Below are 22478 nucleotides of genomic sequence, written 5' to 3' on the forward strand. Positions count from 1 at the left end.
CAATCACAGTGCACTGGGTCAGCTGGCCAATCAGAGCAGGCTGCGCTTGTCAAAGGAGGGGGCTTTGTAGAAAACGAAGCGTTTGAGAGAGGCGGGGCATAGAGGACCTACAATAATGTACAGTATTTGAAAAATAATGTGTTTTTTGAAGATTAAAGCATGTCAACATATTCTGTTACACCAAATACACAAAATAATGATCTTTAAAATAGCATCATATGACCCCTTTAATGTAATGTGTAATGTAATGTTAATCCGTCTATACTTATTGTAGAGCCCTAAATAATTAAAGTAATACAGCTTGTAATTAAGATTATTTTAAAGTTTTTTTTTTTAAGTTTTACATTTCATCAGACTAAGACCAATTTCAAATAATATTTCTTATAATTGCAATTTTGTCTCATTCTGTCTTGCAGGTGTTACCATACTGGGGGAATCCTCACGATCGTAAAGTTATTAGAAAATTTTGGAGCCAGGTAAACATTTCATAAGAATATTGCTCTATACTGGGGGAATCCTCACGATCATAAAGTTAATAGAAAATTTTGGAGCCAGGTAAACATTTTATAAGAATATTGCTCTAAAACATAGGTCTTCAAGCCTTCTCCTGGGGACCCACTGTCCTGCAGAGTTCAGTTCCAACCTTATTCAAACACACCTGAACCAGCTAATCAAGGTCTTCAGGACCTTCACATGAAAAGTCACAGGCCAGGACTTTGCAGGACAGTGGGTCCCCAGGAGCAGGCTTGAAGACCTATGCTCTAAAATATCAGATAAATTGAAATCTACTACTTGAACCATATTTTATCCTTTTTTGGCTTCTGTAGAAAACTCTGTATACCCAGAATGCACCGTTTCATGTAGTCATCACCAGTTATCAACTGGTGGTGCAGGATGTAAAGTATTTCCAGAGGGTGAAATGGCAGTATATGGTTCTGGACGAGGCCCAGGCACTGAAAAGCAGCACCAGGTAATTAGCACTCGATTAGTACTTTTAAAATTTAAAATAGCAGTTTTTAAAATGTTTACTTTACACACATACACTATATGTATACATGTAGCACTATATGTAAATAATTTTTGGAATAACAAGATGATTGAATGCAAAGCATATGGGATTATTACATAAACAAATCTTGAAAAAAAAATACACAAAATGAAATAAGCATAACATAAAAGAAAAACTGAAAACAAAAAATACATATAATTTGAATACAGTTCCATATACAAATAGAATTTCACCCCTTAAAGCTTAAAACTTTGTTTTACATAGTATTTACTTAAAATGTTTGGGAACTGACACTAGCACTGCCACACTGCTGATAATCTTAAAATGGCCAAGTATAGGCAGTTAATCACTGTATTTTCCTGCAATTATAGCTCCAAAGTCTGGTTGTCTCACTGATATGCATCCTTAGTTGAACCTTTCAACAAGGGAAAAAGATCTTATAAAAAGCTCCAGATGCTCCAGGGAGTCTCCAGTACTGGTGCATCTCAGATTTTTCATGTCCCCGTCCTCATAGTCAGTTCAGTGACACTATGTCTGGACTGGAACCCTTCAGAGAATGAGAATGAGGGCCTCTCGAGCTCTGAGTGTGAGTTTGTGCCTCTCTGGAGATGACAGCACATGTGCCAGCAGCTTCTGTTGTGGTGGAACATGATTTATTGCCCAATCAGAGTCTCGACAGGCAGTCAGAGTGGCTTTCATGAGCTTTTAAGTCTCTAAAGTCCCCATAATCAATGAAAGACTTAACCGAGTCTGAGAAGTGAGCTATGAAGAGAATACCTGTAGGATACAGAGTTCAGCACTGAGTGTTGATGTCATGTCGAGAGTTGTATCCTCCGTTAACCTCAGCTTGCTGCTTGCTTGGGAGGTCTTAGTAGCTGTGTCTGGGTATTCTTGGCAGTGTCCGATGGAAGATTCTCCTTCAGTTCCAGTGCAGGAACCGCCTTCTGCTAACAGGGACGCCAATCCAGAACACAATGGCAGAAGTGAGTGTAATCATGTGAGACCTTGTTTGAGAGTCCACGTGTGCGAGTGAAAAAGCTGACGTTGTTGTTCTTCCTCTCAGTTATGGGCCCTGCTTCATTTCATCATGCCGACTTTATTTGACTCTCACGATGAGTTCAACGAGTGGTTCTCCAAGGACATCGAGAGTCATGCTGAAAACAAATCTGCTATTGATGAAAGTCAGTCAACTCTTGTGTTTATTTCCTTTAAGTTGTTTACTGCTCATTTGATCTCCAAGTAGGTTACAATATGTGTTAGGGTGGAACAATGTAGTCAAATAAATTATTTTAAAAAAAGTTTGTCAAGACAAATATGGATGTTGATGTGAGAACGACAGGATAGAAAGTCTGAAGTAGATTAAAAAGCTTAAAGTTTGAAGGTTGTCAGTTTGAAGTAGTTTTAAAAGTCATCCTCATCTATTCTTCATCTAGTCTATCAGATAGATAGTTCTATCATTTTGCTTGCATATTGTTAGGCTTTGCTTGTATGTTTTAGCATTTAGCTAGCCTGTCCTAAGATAGTTGTTAGGTTTTGCTACTGAGGAGTATCAGAAATTGTAATCTCATAATAATAATAATACAATTAAATCTAAGAACAGTTTGTTGGCTTTCTCAAGCCAACATAATTAATTTATTATATATTATGTGGGTTTTCAGCTGCAATATAATTTAATAACGTGTAATATTAAAACAGCAGCACTCATGCTGAGCAAGCAAAGCCTTCATGTTTTGCTCATGTTCTTCTGTCGCTTGACGTGATTTACCGTGGTTTACCCTTTCAGACCAACTTTCCAGATTGCACATGATCCTAAAACCCTTTATGCTGCGCAGAATAAAGAAGGATGTGGAGAACGAGCTCTCTGACAAGGTGATGTCTTATAGCCTCTCTCAAAATTATGCTTTCATACCTAAAATGTCTATGTATGTAATATTTATGTTGCTTATTTTCCAAACCTGCATCTCAGATTGAAATCCTGACATACTGCCAGCTGACCAGCAGACAGCGGCTGCTCTACCAGGCTCTAAAGAACAAGATCTCCATCGAGGACCTGCTGCAGTCATCAATGGGCACGGCCCAGCAGGCCCACAGCACCACCAGCAGCCTCATGAACCTTGTCATGCAGTTCAGGAAGGTGAGGCCGGGTTTGTCAGTTTTAAAGGGATAGTCCACCCAAAAATGAAAATTTAGTTTGAAACCACAATAGAATGAGTAAAAAAACAAACAAAAAAAAACAGAATTTTAATTTTTGGGTGGACTAACCCTTTAAAGCCTGTGTGACCTTTTAAACCCTTACTGTGTATATAGTGAAGAGCTGCTGTTTTTAAAACATGTTTTTCTCAACTTTAAAAGGTTTGTAACCACCCAGACCTATTTGAGCGTCAGGAGATACGTTCGCCTTTCCACATGTCCCTGAAGCCCTTCATCATGTCCAAATTTCTGTTCCGACACGCCATCCTCCACACGTCTGACCACGGAAAGACCAAGTGAGTTGATCTCCATGTAGCTCCCAGGTTTACTGTACCTTCCTTAAGGCCTGTTCACACCAAGGATGATAACTATAAAGTTAACCTCTCTAATTCTGTAAGAATAGGGAAGTCCACACCACAAATATACACAGAGGAACAATATTGTTGGAATAACTCGTTGGAATAAAGAGCAATATATATATTTTTCCAGCTAATGAATGATAAAAAACATTGTCAGCTTATCAGAACATTTAAAGCAGCAGCCAGCAGACAACATACAGTTATGCTCAAAAGTATTCATACCCTTGGTAAATTCGATCAAAAAAGGCTGAGACGGTCCCTGCTAGAAATTTTATAATGGGCCGTGGTTGGATCTTCCATCAGAACAATGATCCAAAAAAACATCAAAATCAAATAAAAAATGGGTCACTGAGCACAAAATGAAGATTCTGCCCTGGCCAACCCAGTTCCCTTACCTGAACCCAATAGAAAATTAATGGGGTGAACTGAAGAGGAGAAGCACCAACATGGACCTGGAAATCTGAAGGGTCTGGAGAGATTCTGTATGAAGGAATGGTCTCTGATCTCTTGTCAGGAGTTTTCCAATCTCATTAGGCATTAAAGGTGAAGACTCAGAGCCGATATCTTGGTGAAAGGAGGTTGCAAAAAGTATTGAATAAAAAGGTATGATTAATCGTGGCCACCGTGTATTAGATAAAAACATTTATTTCATAATGAGATTTCCCCCTCCATTTTAAATTGTAATTCCCCAATGAAAGGTTACATTTTTGTACATTTTTTAAATAAAAGATCAAAAGGATTTACAACGCAGATTTATTTTCACAGTCTTCTTTGATCATCTTTACCATGGGTATGAATGATTTTGAGCACAACTGTAACTGCAGCATGCAACTGTAATTTATAGTTTTTGTCACAGTTCTTTGTAGTTATCATGCTTTGTGAACAAACCTTTAGGGTGCTTCTTAACCAATGGCGTGGCATGGTTGATTCCATCAAAATGTTATACAAAATTTTTTTTTAAATCATTGTTTTATTTATTCTCTCACTCCTCAGGCTGAAGCAGACTTTGCTCTCTCCGTTCTCTGCTCAACACATTCAACAGTCCTTGTTTCAACGAAAAAGTAAGTCTCTATTATTTAACAATTATATTCTGATTTTGTAAACATATCTAATTTCTGATCATATGTTCAACTGATACAGCTGACGATGAAGGCAGCAGCTATTCTTTCCTGCGTTTCATCGATGTGTCTCCTGCTGAGATGTCCAACATCATGCTTCAGGGGACTCTAGTGAGGTAAGTTATGCCACACTCACGTCAGTCAGAGAACAGGACAGTTCACTTAATATATCAATAAGAATCTAATTATTGCCACACTTGAGATGCATAACTGAGTGCATTAAGGTGAGATTTGGGTGTATTTCAGCATATTCATTGTTTCCTATGGCAAACAAAAGCAACTTAAGAGCTGTTTAGATAATAAAATCTCCTCTTTTCTCAGGTGGTTAGCCCTATATCTGTCGTTCAAATCGGCCTACCGGCTCCACCACAGCCGCCTGTGGGATGAAGGGGTGCAGGAGAACGAGGCTAAAGGGAGAGCCCGGTTAGGCAAGCTGTGTCTTTCACACAGAGATCTCATCCTGTGGCTTAACCGGCCAACATCTTACCCAAATGTCCACAGGAGTCCTATTCTACAGGTGAGCTCTGTCGTCCTTTTTCTTGCTTTGTCAACTGACTATATATTTACTAGTTGCCTTAATCACCATATGTTAGTGGTTCTCAAACTTTTTGAAGGCCCCACTTTGTCCAAGACTATTCAACAACCCTTTGAATAAAGGGTTTGATTTTAAAGATCATTAATATAAATAAATGTAAGTAATTTTCACATTTATTGGGCCCCTTCTGGAAGTTTGCTGAGGCCCCTCCTGATAGAGAACATCTGCCATATGCTATCCTTTGTAAGTGTTCTTTTGTCAGAACCATGACAGATTACAAAAGTTGTCAAATTATGTCAGATAAGTCATGACAGCAGATGCAACAGCTTCATTGCTCTGATTTACTGTAGTTCTGCAGAACCAGGAGCCATTTACACAGTTATTGCATTGAAAGATGTGAGAAGCGGGCAATGGAATGGAAAAAAACGTTCTTTTAACACAAGCACCACGTTTTTGGAATGCCGTTATCCATGAGATTTTGTGAGACGGAAGACGCGAGTGTAACATGTATGCATAGAAAAACATACGAAAAGCAGTACAGTGGAATACAAAAAACGTCTTCTGTGTGTACGTCCCCTAGACTTCTCATTATTGGCATACGATCTCGTCAAAAGGTACATCCAGAAATAATAAGTACTGGTTATTTCTCAGGCATAACTCAAAAGACACGGTGGAACAGACTTGCTTCTATATGTCTAGTTAGCATGCTCGAACAAAACTGAATATCTTCCAAAGATTTGATTGCACAAATTTTGTCGTATTTTTTGCTCATCATATTTCTTGCATCCACCGTTTTGGAGTTTATGTATGAGTGCACAGGTCTACTCTTGCTTTGGGTTACCCCACCGAACCAGATTAAATGACCCTCATCTTTCATTAGCGGCAAAGGGTCGTATTTCGTTGTGGAAACCTATTTCTACTCACCCACGAGACTCCAGTGTTGCTGTATATCAAATGCTGATGGGAATATCAAAGGTCCAAACTAATTAGCGGGGAAAGGAAAGACCATAGAGGAAGTGATGCTGGATGTCCCAGTCCAGAAGCTACAGTGTCGTCCCCTAGAGGCCAAACAGCAGCAGGGGTTAACCTGCAGTTTGGCACTCTGGCGTGCGTTCAGGCTACGGTCAGGGGAAGCTGTGTTCAGAAGGTGCTGACTGAGGTGTAATATTATCCACTTCCCACTACAGCTTTTATACCACACAAGCGTCTCCTAGCTCCACTGGGCCATGGATGGGGAACACGACACCACAACAGTCAGCTCTCCATGTGGACTGGCCCATATCGAGCACTCAGAGGCCTGCCGTTAGACTTGTAAAGAACCTTAAACTATACTAACTAGTGACAAAAGTGAAAGCACCTGCCTTTTTCTACTATTTCAGATCTCCCCCAGACACAATTTGGAGCAGTTCAGTTTTCTCCAAACATTGCAACATTGCGATTTTGAGTTATAAACCAAGATACTCCGCAGAACTGATTCCCAGTCTCTAAATTTAAGCTGGCAGTGTGTGATTTGTGAGTAATCACGTATTGCTCAAGTCCGGAGCTGAATGTGAAGCGTGTGTTTGTAACACTCATCTGTGTTTGTACGGTCACTCTCACTGACGTCCTGGCAAGAGTTTCAAGCCTGTGCTTTATGAAACGAGACACAAGCACTCCTGCTGACACTGCCCTACAGCACCTTTCTTTCTTTGTTATTAATTTATGTCTGCTTTTTTATTTATAATTTAAAATTTTCTTGCTTTTTTGCATTTTTTTTTACTCGTACTTACTTTTTGCTTGTTTTATTTTTTCCCCTATTTGTCTTGACTTTATTTTTGTTCCTCTGTTCATTTTTCTTTCTTGCACTCTTCCATTCTTTCATTTCTGCTCGCTTTTCCCATTCCTTCATTCTTTTAGTTATTGCTGTCATTTTGCTTGCTTTTGCTTTTTTTTATTTCCTTTCTTTCTCACTTTCTCTCTTGATTTTTCTTTCTTTCTTTCTTTCTTTGTCTGTTTTTCTTTTTAGTTTTTCTTGTATTATTGTTTTCTGGCTTGTTTATTATTCTTTCTTTTATTATTTTTTTAATTGATTAATTTTCTTGGCTTTTTTTGTTCTTTCATTTTATTGTTGTTTATTTGTTCTGTCATTCTCCCTCTTTTTGTTCTTTCATTTTTGCTTTCCTGCCATTTATTATCTTGCCTTTTTGCATTTTTTTCCACTCATGCTTGCTTTTTGCTTGTTTTTTTTTATTTTTATCCCCTATTGTTCCATCTTGACTTTATTTGTGTTCCTCTGTTCTTTTATTCTTTCTTGCACTCTTTCATTCTTTTATTTCTGCTCTCTTTTTCCACTCCTTTGTTCTTTTAGTTATTGCTGTTGTTTTGCTTGCATTTGCTTTTTTTAATTTCTTTTCTCTCTCACTCCTTATTTCTTGGTTTTTCTTTCTTTTTTTCTTTCATTTTCACTCTCATTCTTTTCTCACTTTCTCTCTTCTTACTTTCACTCTCATCACATGTCTTTCACACCTCATCCATCATTAGCTCACAGCCTCCTCTAAATGAAGTTGACATGTCTGTTTATTCTTGTCACTTTTGTGGATGCAGACAGGAAACAGGCAGTTATATAGGCTGGTCTTTATGATTCATGTGGGTCATTAGAGCTGTAGTTTTGACGGTGACCCCGTCTGGACGTCTGTTACCACTGTGGTCTCATTTAGGGTATCGCTTCTGCTCAGTGTGACCTCTTGACTTGTGACAAATGGAGCTGATGAGATAGGAGTTGGGTTTACATTAGATTAGGAGTAACTGGTTGTAGAGGGTAGTGAGATCACTAGGAGGTGCTGCAGGCCCATGTACTCCTTTGTGACAAATTCACACGTCCTGCAGAAAAATGGGCATCCTCACACACACTCAGTCATACGTGTTGACGTTTTGACAGTATGTGATTTAGTAGGGTGTAATATGCTATACTGACTTTTTTTCTTTCTTTCCTGCAGGATTTGGTGTTCACGTCCACAGGGTCTTCGCTGATCTGTCACACTGACGTGGTCATCCACAGCAGACGCTCATCCACTCAAACCTTCAGACCGTGCCAGCCTACCCAACCACCCAAGTTTTTACTCACCGTCACACCCAGGGTGAGAAACACACAGCCTTTCCCTCCAAAAACATCTAAGTGGACCATATTGATTGGCAGAACTTTCACTCAGTTTAGTGGTTTGAAATAAATACAGATTTCTATATGCAGTAACTCTGTTTTCAGTATCCAGTAACAGTTTGGCAAAAGTCTGCTGAGGGTGGTCAGATGTTGACAGGGATCTCCCGCTGTCTCAGAAACAAACTTGCTATCCAAAATGAAAGACTTGTTCTCTGTGTGGCCCTCAGAACAAGCCTGGTTTATTTATTCTCTTTGACCTCCTGACAGATCTTCTGCTCAGCTGATCATGACCCCGGTGGAGAGTAACCAAACAACACAAGCCCACCAGTGAGAAATCAGAGGTCTTGGTTAAGGGCTGTTTCTCTGGCTGTGAATACACAGCCCATCAAAAACCACACCGCCATTTGGGATACTCGCAAACTTGGGGATATTATCGAGATATTGTGAATTCACATGTTTGGTACTAAAGGAGACATGGTAGTTGAGACTGACAACATTATTTGCTTCAAGATCAACATTCCTATCAAACAATTCTAGCCAAACTATCTGAGTGGTTTTCAGATCTTTTTAGATTGAAAAAACAAATTCTCAAAACAATGACATATACATTATCCTTAGTCTTACTACTTCTGCTTCTTCTTCTTCTTCTTCTTCTTTTTATTATAAAAGCCAAATTATTTTGATTAATTAGTCTATTAATTCAATTTTAATTCTCATTTCAGATTTTTTTATAATTATAATTTTATTTCTACAATAATATTATAATTTGTGTTTACATATTTTTATTAGATTTTATAGTTATGTAATTAATAATATAATAATTGTTATTTATATAAATAGTAATGTCAGTATTCTTATGTGTACTTATTTGTCTTATAATTTCATGTAATATTTAATTATATTTTATAGTATTTTATTTTATAAAACTAATAACGTTATAATTCTTCTATATTCTTATTCTGCTTATTTAATTATAATATTATAGTTTTATTGTTTTCTTCATTGTTTTCCCAGTTTGAACCTCTGCTCTTTTTCTAACCCCTAACAATGACCCAGCTTTTAAACCTGAGAAAATTTTATCTTTTATCAAATGACAGTTTGATCAGAATCTTTTTCAAGCCCTTAAAGGGTTAGTTCACCCAAAAATGAAAAATAGGCCATAAATTACTCACCCTCAAGGCATCCTAGGTATATATGACTTTCTTCTTTCAGACGAATCCAGTTGGAGTTATATTAAAAATTGTCTTTGATCTTTCAAGCTGTTTAATGGCACTCAGCGGGTGTTGCAGTTCTTCAGTCCAAAAGAAGTGAAATAAAAAGCGCCCATCCATTAAAACAAGTGTCTCACACGGCTCCGGGGGGTGAACAAAGGCCTCCTGTAGTGAATCGATGCGTTTTTGTAAGAAAAATATCCATATTCAAAACGTAATAATCACTTTAATGTAGCTTGCGCCAACAGTTGTACACGGAAGCAGCTCCGGGCGGATGACGTATGAGTTCAGCTTTTCTCATGTGCCGGTGAGTCTTGTGAAAACCAACGTTTGTTAACAGGAGCAAAGGAACCATTAAACAGCTTGAAAGATCCAATAATTTTTTTTATATAACTCTGACTGGATTCGTCTGAAAGAAGAAAGTCATATACACCTAGGATGATTTGAGGGTGAGTAATTTATGGCCTAATTTTCATTTTTGGGTGAACTAACCCTTTAAGCCTAACCGTAACACTAAACCTAATCTTAAAATCTGATTGGTAGATAGGAAGGTTACCAATAAAAGACGGTGAGCCAGGAAAACTTCTTACTTAAGCTAGTCAAGATATTAATCTTTTATACGTGACCAGTGTGGTTGTACTGAATCATATCCGCAACGTTAATGGTTCAGTCATGTATGAGAAACTGTTCTTTTTCCTCCAACATCTGCTGTTAACTTGGCTAATGTGAGGCTATCTCTGTGTTATCCCAGCCCAGAGAGTTGGGATTGTGTCTGGCCTCATGGGAGCGATGTGAGAATTGGCACCGCGTTGGCACCGGCCCCTAGGCACCAGGGGCATATGGGCACTGTGGGAAAGTGATAAGATAGATTAGTCGCCTTTTTTCTCTTTATTCATGAGGGACTCTTGACCCTGTTGGCTTTTTATGGCCACATCTGCGTGTTCGTGCTCCTATTGGTCAGCTGTTCGCTACAAAACTGGAAGCCTGGCCAAAGCTGAGCTGTTTTTCATCAGAGATAAGAATGAAAGGAAGATAATATCATCCGCTTGTCAGCACGCCATAAAATTCTCCATAAAGCTGAAAGAGGGATAAAGCAAGAGGGAAAGGGAGAGAAAAGAAACGACCAGTGGAAGGAGTTGTGAGCGGTGTGAATCACTACAGGAAATGGTCATCTGTTACTCAAAGGCCTGTTAGCGCTGTTAGCACGGCTGACCTCTGCCACGCTTTCCTGCCAGAGCGGCGGGGTTCAGACAAAATGTCAGAAAGACAGGGTTGTGCGTGCCTCTGTGTGTGTGCAAGTTCGACAACTGGAAATGATTGTTCTCCCCCCTCAAGCTCCAATTTGTTTGGTGTTTCTTAGCGATAAAAAGACTGAATAGGGAAATAGATGCCAATTATCTGGAGGAAAGACACTTTGATAGTGTAAACAGCCTCGGAGGTGTTGACTAAGGGATTTTCTTCTTTCCCTAGGTGACTTCAGTTCCCATGGAACGCTACTGTGCGGATCGCAGCGCCGAGTATGAATGGAGGTTAATACGAGATGGAGGGAGTCTCATTGTCAAGCAGTGCTTCCTGTACGGATCCCCCGAGCTGGCTTGCGCCTGGGCTCAACGCTCTCAGGCCTTCGTCCCTCAGAGCCCAGGGGGCGTCATGGCCTTGCAGCAAAGACACGGCTGGTCATTCATAAGGATCCCAGGTAGGTGAAATCCTGGGTGGGAGTTAGCGTGCGTGCATGCGTGTTTGTTTATGTTTGCTCCTGTGTAAAAGTGGTTGAGAGGTACTTCATTTTTCCAAGACGTTTGTATCCGGCTATTGTCCTTGCAAAGTCATTTTTATTTAAGACAAAGGACTTTCTCACGTTCATTGGTTTGTTCATAAAGGTTTTGAATGTCTCGAGAGGAAGTCTAAATTTTATTGAAATTTATAATGCCCTCAGAAGCGACAACTCCCTCCTTTAGACCAAACACAAACCAGAGAACTGTGTCTCAGCTCCTTATGGCAAGCCTTCAGGCCCTGAGGGACCCCATGGCACCGCTGTGCTCTGGGGCCAAAGAGCATTTCAATCAAAGAAAACTGGCTAAAAACGAGATGGAGACCCATGGGAGAGTGCTGGAGGTCATGGAAGAGGCCACGTCTGAGGGCTGGTGCACCTTAGTCACGGTCACTGTTTTGGCACCAATGCACAGCCATTCGTCACATGTATAGCATGGCAGTGCGATAGGAGTAGTGCCAGGCGATACTTAAGACTTCATTTGCAGATAAGACTGATTTTTGCATCAGCCTGTTGTGTGATTTGCGCGCAGGCATGTGTTTGTGTGCGCGTTCCAGTGTAATTACAGACTAGGGAAGAGAAAGAGGTCTGGGAGCGCTTGTGAAGTTGGGAGGGGGGACAAAGCAAGGAAGTTGGACTATTGGACATTGTTTCTGCACAGCGTTAGGTAAGCGCTTTGAATGTGTGTATCACTGTGAATGTTCATTCACAGGCTTAAGGTGTTTCAGAGCGCACTTTTCCCTTTTTCTCAGAGTCATACTGTACCCAGGGAAGGAAATGACACAAGACTGGGTAAGAGTCATTGAAGTATGCTGGCGGTCCCACCACTGGCTCATGCAATTGAAAGCCTACATCTACATATAGAGGCTGATGGAGGATTTATGATATATATATATATATGTATATATGTATATATATACAGTATCTCACAGAAGTGAGTACATCCTTCACATTTTTGTAAATATTTTATTATATCTTTTCATGTGACAACACTGAAGAAATGACACTTTGCTACAATGTAAAGTAGTGAGTGTAAAGTAGGGCTGTGCAATATATCGAAATATCGCAAATGTACATATTGCAATATGCATATCGCTACAGCTTCCAATATTTGGGGCCATGAACAAAAGACAAAGAGAAAATCACTCACTGCTTTTACCTAAATAACATTTGTAGCTTAAATAAGAATCAGTGCATATTGAATTCAAAGAGTAAATACTACGCAGTGTTTTATTTTTCCTTTTTATTATTCAGTTCCTAAACTCGTGTTAAAATGATTACACTAATGTTAAAATAAAATTTTTATGTAATGCTTGAGTAAAACATTAATGTTCACTTTTAGAAGTTGTTGTAGGGGTGCTTTCTTATTAGAATCAGAATCAGAATGAGCTTTATTCACCACTTAAGTGTGCGCAAACACAAGGAATTTGTTGTGGTTTTACAGGAACTCTTGGTACATACATACATACATACAAATAACCATATATATATATATATGACACAAGATAGTTTGTGAGGGGTGTACTCACTTCTGTGAGATACTGTATATATTAATGTTAATGTGGAGAAAAAAAAAATAAAAAAAATTTTCATTTCCTTTTTATTCTTGTTTTTAATGTGTTATTTCCTTGTGAGTGGGGAAAAAAAAACTTTTAATATATATCAAAATCAAATTGTGGCTGTATTTGTAAATCCGTAACTTAAGATGCAAATAAAAAAAATTACACGTAAATAAGTTATATAGGTCAGGTGTTCAGGTCTTCATAAATGGGGGGGGGTATGATATTTCAATCATATCAATGAATAAATAAATACAGTACTGTAACAGTATAGTATTATAATGAGTAGAAAGAAACATAATAGACATATACTTTAGGCATATTAGTTTTCCGAAGTGTACGTTGGGTGTTTACAAGAAACGATATAAATTCCTTTTAAATTTTAGGATTTGAGTCCCTCGCATGAAGATGATGATATTTGGGTGTCTGTGACGTCTTAAAGATTGAAAACACTTGATTGCACGAATTATATCATTACAGATATTTTTGAGATGTATAATAAAACCAAATAAAAGTCAGGATGATCACATTATCATTTCATATATTTAATTAAGAATAGGAATAGTAGAAGATTATATATTTTTATTTATATCTTAGTTATAGAGTTATAGATACATTTATATCTGAGACAACCATCAAACAAATGTGAACATGTTCATCTCTGCCCTCTTCATAGTGCAAAAACATTTACTGTGTTTACTGTAGCACACACACATTTAGCAAGATTTAACTTGATACTTATTTTTTTGGGCTGTCAACATTGGTGTGGCCGCCCATCAAGTGGTTTTCACACATGAAAGTGTTAGTGTACTAACTGCTGTACCTTTCATGTCACACTAATTGGGGGGCAGGCCACAGGAGGACAGGCTTTCTCTTACAATAGCTCTGCACATTGTTGTAATGCGACTGCTGCTTTGAGCTGTTGTTTTGAGGGAGAGAGAGTGAGAATACTGCAGAGCTCAGCTCACAGACAGCCTGTGGGAAACTCTGCTTTCCCTTCCTGTTCTTTCAAAGAATCTCTGCACTCCAGCAAAATGGCCGGAAATATTCCTGGCCTTTTTGATTTGGGGCCCAAACAACAGTGACTGCATAATTGTTTGTGATCTGCTCCCTCGCCCCGCCTTTCTGACTGAAAAACAGCCAGACTTCACCAAGGTGTTTGGAAAGATTATCCACATGGTTTGTATATTAAGAAGTAATATATATGTATATTATTTAAATAAAAAACAAGAGTATAATCACGCTAATATATCAAACATGGAATAGAATAGTGTTACATTTTAATCTAATTATTTATTATTCTTTTAAAATTACTATACTTTAACGTTTTTTTCTTTTTGTCTGAAGCTACATTTATTTGGTAGTAGTAGGACACATTATGGGAATATGGCCAGGAACAGACTCGAACCCTGATTTCCCATGAGCTCCACTGTGCAATTTGTTCTCAAGGCCACCGCTTATTTTGCTTTTGCAGGTCAAAGGCTGCAGAAGTCATGATGTCGACCTTTCGTGAAACGATTTTCTTCCCCGATGCAGGTCTCCTTCTGGCCTACAGAGGGAGCATTTTGCTTGGATTTAGTCTGCTTTGCCTCTCCCTTTTGTGTGAAATTCAAAATGTGGTCACATCTTTCACCCCTTTGCTTTTGTGTTTGGGTTAGTGCTCAGATCCCAGGCGGGATCTGGTGAGTATAATCGATATACGACAGCTTAATGACAGTCTCCCTCATTTGCTCGTTTTACCTCCCGTCCCAGCAAGATCTGTGGTCGCTGGACTGATGCAAGACTCTGTAAACATTGTGTGTGTCAAATGCGTCACATTTCGTATGATTTTTACCTACAAAAAGATGGCTTTAGATGGAATATCCTAACTGTCTGAACCCATTTCATCAGCAGCTGGTCTGTGGCTTTTTGTCTTGAATGTTGTATTTAGCACTTTTTACAAAGTTTAAAGGGATAGTTCATCCAAAAATGAAAATTCTGTCATTAATTGCTCATTCTCATGTCGTTCCAAACACGTAAGACCTTCATTCATCTTCAGAACACAAATGAAGATATTTTTGATCAAATTCGAGAGCTTTGTGACCCTCCATAGACAGCAACACAACTGACACATTCAAGGCCCAGAAAGGTAGTAAAGACATCATTAAAATAGTCCATGTGACATCAGTGGTTCAACCGTAATGTTATGAAGCTACAAGAATACTTTTTGTGCGCAAAGAACATTACATGCTTCATAACATTTAAGGTTGAACCACTGATGTCACATGGACTATTTTAACGATGTCCTTACTCCCTTTTTGGGCCATAAAATGTTTCAGTTGCGTAGCTGTCTATGCAGGGTCAGAAAGCTCTCGGATTTTATCAAAAATATCTTAATTTATGTTCCGAAGATGAATGAAGGTCTTGTGGGTTTGGAACGGCGTGAGGATGAGTAATTAATGACAGAACTTTAATTTTTGGGTGAACTATCCCTTTAAAGGTATAGTTCACATAATGTTGTTTAGAACCACACTGACTCATTGTATGGACAAAAACAGTTGAAAGATCCATCAACATACCTTTTGTGCTCCCCATTAGAAAGTTATTAAAAACATAATCAGGGTGAGTAAATAATGACAGAATTTTAATTTCAAGTGAATTACAGCTTACTTTGGAATTATATCACATTTCAAATCTGAGCTCATGCCCTTCTAAACTGTGATTGCGTAATTTATTTGTGCAACTCTGCCCTGTTTTTAAGGTGCAGTAATCACTGTCACTTCTGCGAAGTTTTGCCAATTGACAGAGTGGCAAAACAAATATTGTTTGTGTTGAGCACCAGCCTCACCCCTTGGCCCTGTGCTCATGTTTAGGTGTTGACTAGTGGTTGTACTGGGCATCAGTAAACACTAAAGCTAATTTTATAGCAAGTTAGGCCGGTGCTTGTGTTGTCGCCCACTGTCCCTTTTCCAGAAGAAGCGGCCCTAAAGCTGAGATCGCGTTAATGAAATTAGCAAGCAGCGGAAAGGCAATTAAATAGGCAGGGGGGTTAATGAGCTCGTCCAGGGCTCTGTGACAGATTTTTTAATTGGTTCACCCTCAGGTCAGACCTGAATTCTGGACAGGAGGGATTGGATTAGAGCCGAGGCTCCTGGAAGGGCACTGTTGAGGGGTTTCCACCAGCAGGTGGGTTGAATTGATAGCAGTAACCAGAGTGATGTCTGATGGCACAGTGCTTGGTATCTTTGTTCTCCCACTGTTTTGCAGTCGGAAGGTATCCTGAAAATACACGAAGCCGTCCTCGATGAACTTTCATTCCGACATAATCCACCCCTAAATCTGTTATCGTGAAATCTAAATGATGAAGTCACCCTTGTTAGTTTCCTCTGAAAATGTTTTTGTATGAGATTAGTTGTGTTTGATAAGCATGTCTAAGAGCTGGTTTTAGATGAAGTAGCATGTGTCTGACTAATTGCAGACTCGTCAGACTTGTGAAATAGGACGTGTTGGGGGATTTGATAAGACGGGAATGGAAACACCAGAGGAGACTCTGTGGTGCCAGTGCCGTTGAGTTGCCGTTGAGTTGTGGGTCACATCATCCCCTTAGACCACCATCTTCATCCCACAGTCTTTCAGGGGCTTCATAAAGTGGGATCTGGCAGCTCTTTGCCTCATCCCTCTGACGCCAGACCCATTAGATTAGAGCTTTATGGGGAAGAGCGTATGGGAGCTTCGCTTCTCTCTTCATGAAACCGTCCTTCTCTCAGTCGGGAACCTGAAACCTTGGCTTTTCGCTAAAGAAACCATTACTGTTAACACTGTGGGATATGGTTGTTAAACTTTTACTTGTATTTCAGCAGGCGATCTCTTGGTGAAAAATGTGATCCTTCAAGCAGTCTTTAGTGGTCTGAAAATGGTATATAATCATTATGTAGCGTAGTATATAATCATTGTATAGTGCATAATCAGTTCTAGTAGATCTTTATTGAATCTGCAAGCCACTGTAAAAAACTAGAGCAATTTAAGGTATGTACACTACCATTAAAAAGTTTGGGGGCAGAATTTTTTTTTAAAGAAGTTAATAATTTTATTCAGCAGGAACATATTAGATTTATCAAAAGTGACAGTAAAGTCTTTGTTACAAAATATTTATATTTAAATTAAATGCTGTTCTTATGAATTTTCTCCTCATCAAAGAATCCTAAAAAAAAAAATCACGGTTCCACAAAAATATTAAGCAGCAAATGGCTGCTGAACATTCTGCTTTGCCATAACAGGAATAAATGACATTTAAAAAAAACAATAAAATTGAAATATATTAAAGAAATGTATAATAATATTTCATAGTATTATATTTTTACTGTATAATTGATCAGTCATTTATTCAGTTAAATTAACTTTAAATTTTACAAATTAACTGTTTTGTAAATTGTTGATTTTTCTGTATATTTTAAATAACATATTTAAATTATTTAAAAATAATTTAAACATATTCAGTGCAGCCGAATATAACTATATGTATACAAGGATGCAGGCTCGTTCGTTAGTCTTTTGGATTATTAAAACTTGAGGGGTCATTGGAAAATACCTGAGGCCAAATATGGCCCACAGGCCTGATGTTTAAGACCCCCTGCCTTAGAGAAAATGTTCATCTCGGGTGGAGTAAATTAGATCCATGTGGTCATTATCTCGTGGAGCGTCAACACGGTGAGTATGAGATTCTTGAGTGTATGGGTTCATTTGAGCCATTCTCCACCACTCATTGAAAAGGTTACACACATGCCCTTTTCCGGGTCATAGGGGTGTTGAGTCAGGGTTCATCTATGGTTCACATTAGCATGGTCATGATGTGGTAACAGCAACATGGTCATGCTGGCCATGTGTTTGACATGCTTTTTGTACTGTCTAAGGCTCGGCCAGCAGGCCTCAAACTGTCTCTTGGGATCTCTAGATTGCTCTGGCAGCCGGCTCATTTTGTGTGTATAATCACTTTCTGAGTGCCCATGACTAGCAGGGTCATTTAACTTCCCCCCCATGAGCTGACCCTAGGGTCAAGGGTTGCACCAGTCAACAATGGGAAGCCCGTGCTTCCTCTTTTGGAAGCACCGTTGGGGTGACAGCACTGACAGACCATTGCCACAAAATGTTCTGGTCTGTGAACGTCAGTCAAATGTGTTGAGGACTTACATAACTGATGTACATTTGATGACCACCTTAAATTTTGAAAAACTTAATATACAACTTGATTAGCATTTATAGGATGATGTGGATGTGGGTTAGATGAAAACAAACAAAAAAAAGTTACTAGAGATGCACCAACATTAAAATGCTAGATATTGATTCATAATTGATTCATAAAATTCAGTACTATTTTGTCTTTTAAAAAGAAAAAAGTGCATTTAGGCATCACAACATTATAATGCACAGTATGGAAATTGAAAATCTGTTGTTGTTGGGGTTTTTTTGGCTAAAAATGACCTCAGAAAATAATTTAGATGATAACAAACAAAAAAAATTACTAGAGATGCACAAACATTAAAATACTAGATATTGATAGGTTCATGTTATGGCCAAATTCAATACTATTTTGTCTAAAAAAAAAAAAAAAAAAAATTTTAAAATCCTTTTTTTTTTTTGGCTTAAAATTACATTTAACAGTATCAGTCAGTTATTGTTTTTAATATTCATGTTAGTTTAAATGTAAAAATACAGAAAAAGGAAGAAAAAAACTCCTGTAATCTGTAACCGATATGGTACAAATGTCATGCATCACTAAAAAAACAAAAAAACACCTCTGTCGTTCTGCGTGTAGTACGTACAGTATATTTTTGCCTAATTTTGGTCTTTCAATAAAGCATACCATTTTTCTCTTAAGTAATATTTTTTTCCACTTAAGAGAACTTTTCACTTTTGTGCTCAATTGTTCGTGATATCATAAAACAAACATATTGAAAGAACTTTACAGCGTATCTGTAATAAATTTTGCTGCTGAGAGAGGGGTTTCTGTCATCGGCAAGTGAGGAGCAGGAAATGGAAAACCCGAAGCGGAGCTGGAGCGGAGTGATTATAGAACGTTTGAGCATGGAGGGCAAATTGCTGTCACTCGACAAGCTTATTCATTATATTGCTTTGATTGGTCTAATCAGCTCCATTCCGACAGTGTGGGATACAGTTTTGATCTTGTGAGTTGAAGCATTACCATTTTTCAGTGTTTTGAAATGTTTTTCTCCACTTTGTTCTTCAGACAAAGAGTCTCTGATCACAGACAGCGGGAAGCTTCACATTCTAGACCTGCTGCTGACTCGACTGAAGTCTCAGGGCCACCGAGTTCTCATCTACTCTCAGATGACCCGCATGATAGACCTTTTAGAGGTGAGTGCTTCCAGGAACTTCTCACAGTCGGTGCCTGACAGCTCTGTGGCCTGTGAACATTATGTAACTACGTCATGTCATTGTGACGTGTTTTTTCCTTTAACCTTCAACCTTTCCTTCATGTCCACAGAAATCTGTCTGTACTGAAGCAATTGTAGATATCTGAGGTCGTGCTGTATGTGTTTTTGTTTACATGTTCTTTGTACTTTGAGTGTTAATCCCACAAAAGGAGAGATGGCTAAATTTGATCAAGCATTGTGAAGGGAATGTTGGCTGTAAAATAGCTTCATATTGTTAAAGCTGGACAAAGGCTGAGAGAAGAGAACTGGAGGAAACAATCACTTTTTCCAGAGGCACACAGTTGTTTGCCACATGTTCAGCAGCAAGCCAAACATGGAGCTAAAAGTAGAAGCCTCCAATAACATTGTCAACACAGGCTGCTTATAGTCCTACACAACTGCACTCGTAGTCTAGAAACACCTCCTTAGAGTCAATAGGAATTCATTCCGATTCATTTTGGCTTAAGCCTTTTCCATGGCAGTCTCTCTAAAGTCTGATTACGTAGATTTGACTTCCTTTATTTGTGAAGTAGTTGGTCTATAGAAAAAGTTAAGCATGGAAAAACATGGCATCAACCTTTGATTGGCCATTAGTTTTGGCATAGACATGTATATCTACACCTTATATTTTTACTTTGTCAACATGAAAATCTTGATTAATCCTATTTTTTTTTTGGATACACATTCCTGGTCTTATTGTGAACGATTCATCAATGCATGCAATTCAAAAGAAAAAAAAACGTTTGGCTTTACATTCTTTCATCAAAATGTAATAACTTACCCCGCCTCTGAAATGACTTTCCTTTTCAGTTTGCATCACAAATTTGTCTTATTTTTCAACCCCTGCGGTTTGTGATGGATAATATATTATCCACAATTCCTGCTCTTTGAGTAGAAATATGTCACAATCAGAGGTTGCGTTAGACTTTAACATTGTCCGTCATTGTGACGGACAGGGTCGTAAAAATTCTGTCATAATCTATTATTACCCGTCATTTTAATTTTCATATTTTAATTATTATAACACATTTAATTGCTTGTATTTTGTTCACATTTTCATTTTTAATAATGAAAGCATATAGGCTTATGCATTTATTTATTTATGAAGAGATCACTTTTCATGTTCAACACCACACCCCGCAGTGACAGCAGAGGCCACTAAAAACAAAATATGCTAGGGCTGGGTAAAAAAAAAAATCGATTTCTCTATTTTAATAGATTCATAAGTTTTAAAGGCTTTTATTGGCAAAAAAATATATGTCAATATTTACAGTGTTGACCCTTGTTCTTCATAACCTTTGCAATTTGCTCTGGCATGCTGGATATTAGCTTCTGGGCCAAATCCTGACTGATGGTGATCCATTCTTGCCTTATTAGTTCATCGGAGTTGATCACAATCACATTCGCCTTTTGAGGACTGTCCACAGGTTCTCTATAGGGATTGAGATTGGGGGAGTTGCCTGGCCACGATCCAAAATTTCAATGTAATGATCTTCAAGCCACTTCTTTATCACTCTTGCTTTGTGACATGGTGCTCCATCATGCTGGAAAATGCACGGATCATCACCAAATTGCTCATGGATCGTTGGAAGAAGTCGCTCTTACAGGACGTTTTGATACCATTCTTTATTCATGGCAGTGTTTTTGGGCAGAATTATGAGAGAGCCCACTCCCTTGGTTGAAAAGCAACCCCACACATGGATGGTCTCTGGATGCTTCACTGTTGGCACAACACAGGACTCATGGTAGCGTTCACCTTTTCTTCTCCGAACAATCGATTTTCCAGATGTCCCAAATAGTCGGAAGGGAGCTTTACCAGAGAAAATAACTTTGCACCAGTCTTCTGTTGTCCAATCCTTGTACTTCCTGCAGAATTTCAGTCTGTCCTTCAGGTTTTTCTTGGAGAGAAGTGGCTTCTTTACTGCCTTTCTTGACACCAGGCCGTTGTCCAAAAGTCTTCAGCACACTGTGCGTGCAGATGCTCTCACACCAACCTGCTGCCATTCCTGAGCAAGCTCTGCACTGCTGGTGACACGATTCTGTAGTTGAATCCTCAGGAGGAGATGGTCCTGGCGCTTGCTGGACACTCTGGGACGTCCTGAAGACTTCTTCACTGCAGTCGAACCTCTCTCCTTGAAGTTCTTGATGATCCGGGAAATGGTTCTTTCAGGTGCAATATTCTTTGTAGCTTTGTATTTCCTTGCATGTGAGGCCATTTTGATGCAAAGCGATGATGGCTGCACGTGTTTCTTTGGAAGTAACCATTGCTAACAAGAACACAATGATTCGAAGCGCTTCTTTCCCTCCTTTTATAGCAATCAGTCTGCTCTTACAATCTATTTAGTATGATAGTGATTTCACCTGACTAGTACTCATTCACACTTTCACATGTGCTGCTGATATGATTAGTCAATTAATGTTAGCTGGTAATTTTGTGTCAGGATCAAAAAAGCAGTGAAATTAGTTTTTTTGTGAAAAGTAAATTTTTTGGCCAATGAAGCTTTTAGAAATTTTTTAAAATGCATCTGATCACTCTACACAATAATCACCACAACAGCTGAAGCAGCAAACCTTGCAAAACACAAAAATTATGTCACTGCCAAAACTTTTGGCCATGACTGTAGTGCGCCTCCCATCCAATAAATCGCAATAGGCTAAGCTTTGTGTGTTGTTACTTATGATATGAAACAAAGTCTTAGATTTCAAATTCTGTCCATTTTATTAGGAAATCCAAGCAATAAATACCGTTTTGGCATTCTTTAATGTGGTGTGATAGATCGCTGTAGGCACCTCAGATCAAGCGAAGCGGCAGCACGTAAACTGATCATCTCTTTCGCCTTACTAGTGGGTACTCGCCTCTGCGTAGGGCTGGGAATCGATTCCAAAAAGAATCGATTCCGAGTCGTTGGGAATCGAGAGTCGAGATTTTCCTTGTGCCCCTCGATCATCCTCAAGATACTTAATTTTTGTGATAGTTTTGTGATTAATTATTTATTAAACTGACCAGAAATATATAGCCTATTGCGGTTGTATTTTTCTTGGGCACCTTGCGGCGCGCGTCCCTACATCTCCCGCTGAATTTCATGTGAAATGTTCAGGCGATATTACCGTAATTTTACATTCCGACTTGTAAAAACCATTCACGTCTTTGTCCTTTTTATGAGCCATTTTCTGAAGCTT

The 22478-nt window shown here is 38.7% G+C and overlaps 1 protein-coding gene across 4 annotated transcripts in view; it reads left to right on the forward strand.

The window, feature by feature from the left end:
• Window positions 1–22478, forward strand: part of LOC107721325 (DNA helicase INO80-like) — a 49807-nt gene that overhangs the window by 15325 nt on the left and 12004 nt on the right. For all 4 annotated transcript variants that reach the window (XM_016529272.1, XM_016529275.1, XM_016529273.1 and 1 more), the window contains exons 16-28: window positions 417–476; window positions 828–970; window positions 1908–1992; window positions 2073–2190; window positions 2793–2878; window positions 2976–3143; window positions 3362–3495; window positions 4552–4619; window positions 4699–4792; window positions 4998–5193; window positions 8187–8327; window positions 11029–11254; window positions 19112–19239. In XM_016529272.1, coding sequence (XP_016384758.1) covers window positions 417–476; window positions 828–970; window positions 1908–1992; window positions 2073–2190; window positions 2793–2878; window positions 2976–3143; window positions 3362–3495; window positions 4552–4619; window positions 4699–4792; window positions 4998–5193; window positions 8187–8327; window positions 11029–11254; window positions 19112–19239 — 1647 coding nt within the window. The remainder of the gene's footprint in view (window positions 1–416; window positions 477–827; window positions 971–1907; window positions 1993–2072; window positions 2191–2792; window positions 2879–2975; window positions 3144–3361; window positions 3496–4551; window positions 4620–4698; window positions 4793–4997; window positions 5194–8186; window positions 8328–11028; window positions 11255–19111; window positions 19240–22478) is intronic.

Source organism: Sinocyclocheilus rhinocerous, unplaced genomic scaffold (assembly GCF_001515625.1).
Source record: "Sinocyclocheilus rhinocerous isolate Xijiao unplaced genomic scaffold, SAMN03320098_v1.1 scaffold271, whole genome shotgun sequence".
In the NCBI taxonomy this organism is placed as follows: Eukaryota; Metazoa; Chordata; class Actinopteri; order Cypriniformes; family Cyprinidae; genus Sinocyclocheilus; species Sinocyclocheilus rhinocerous.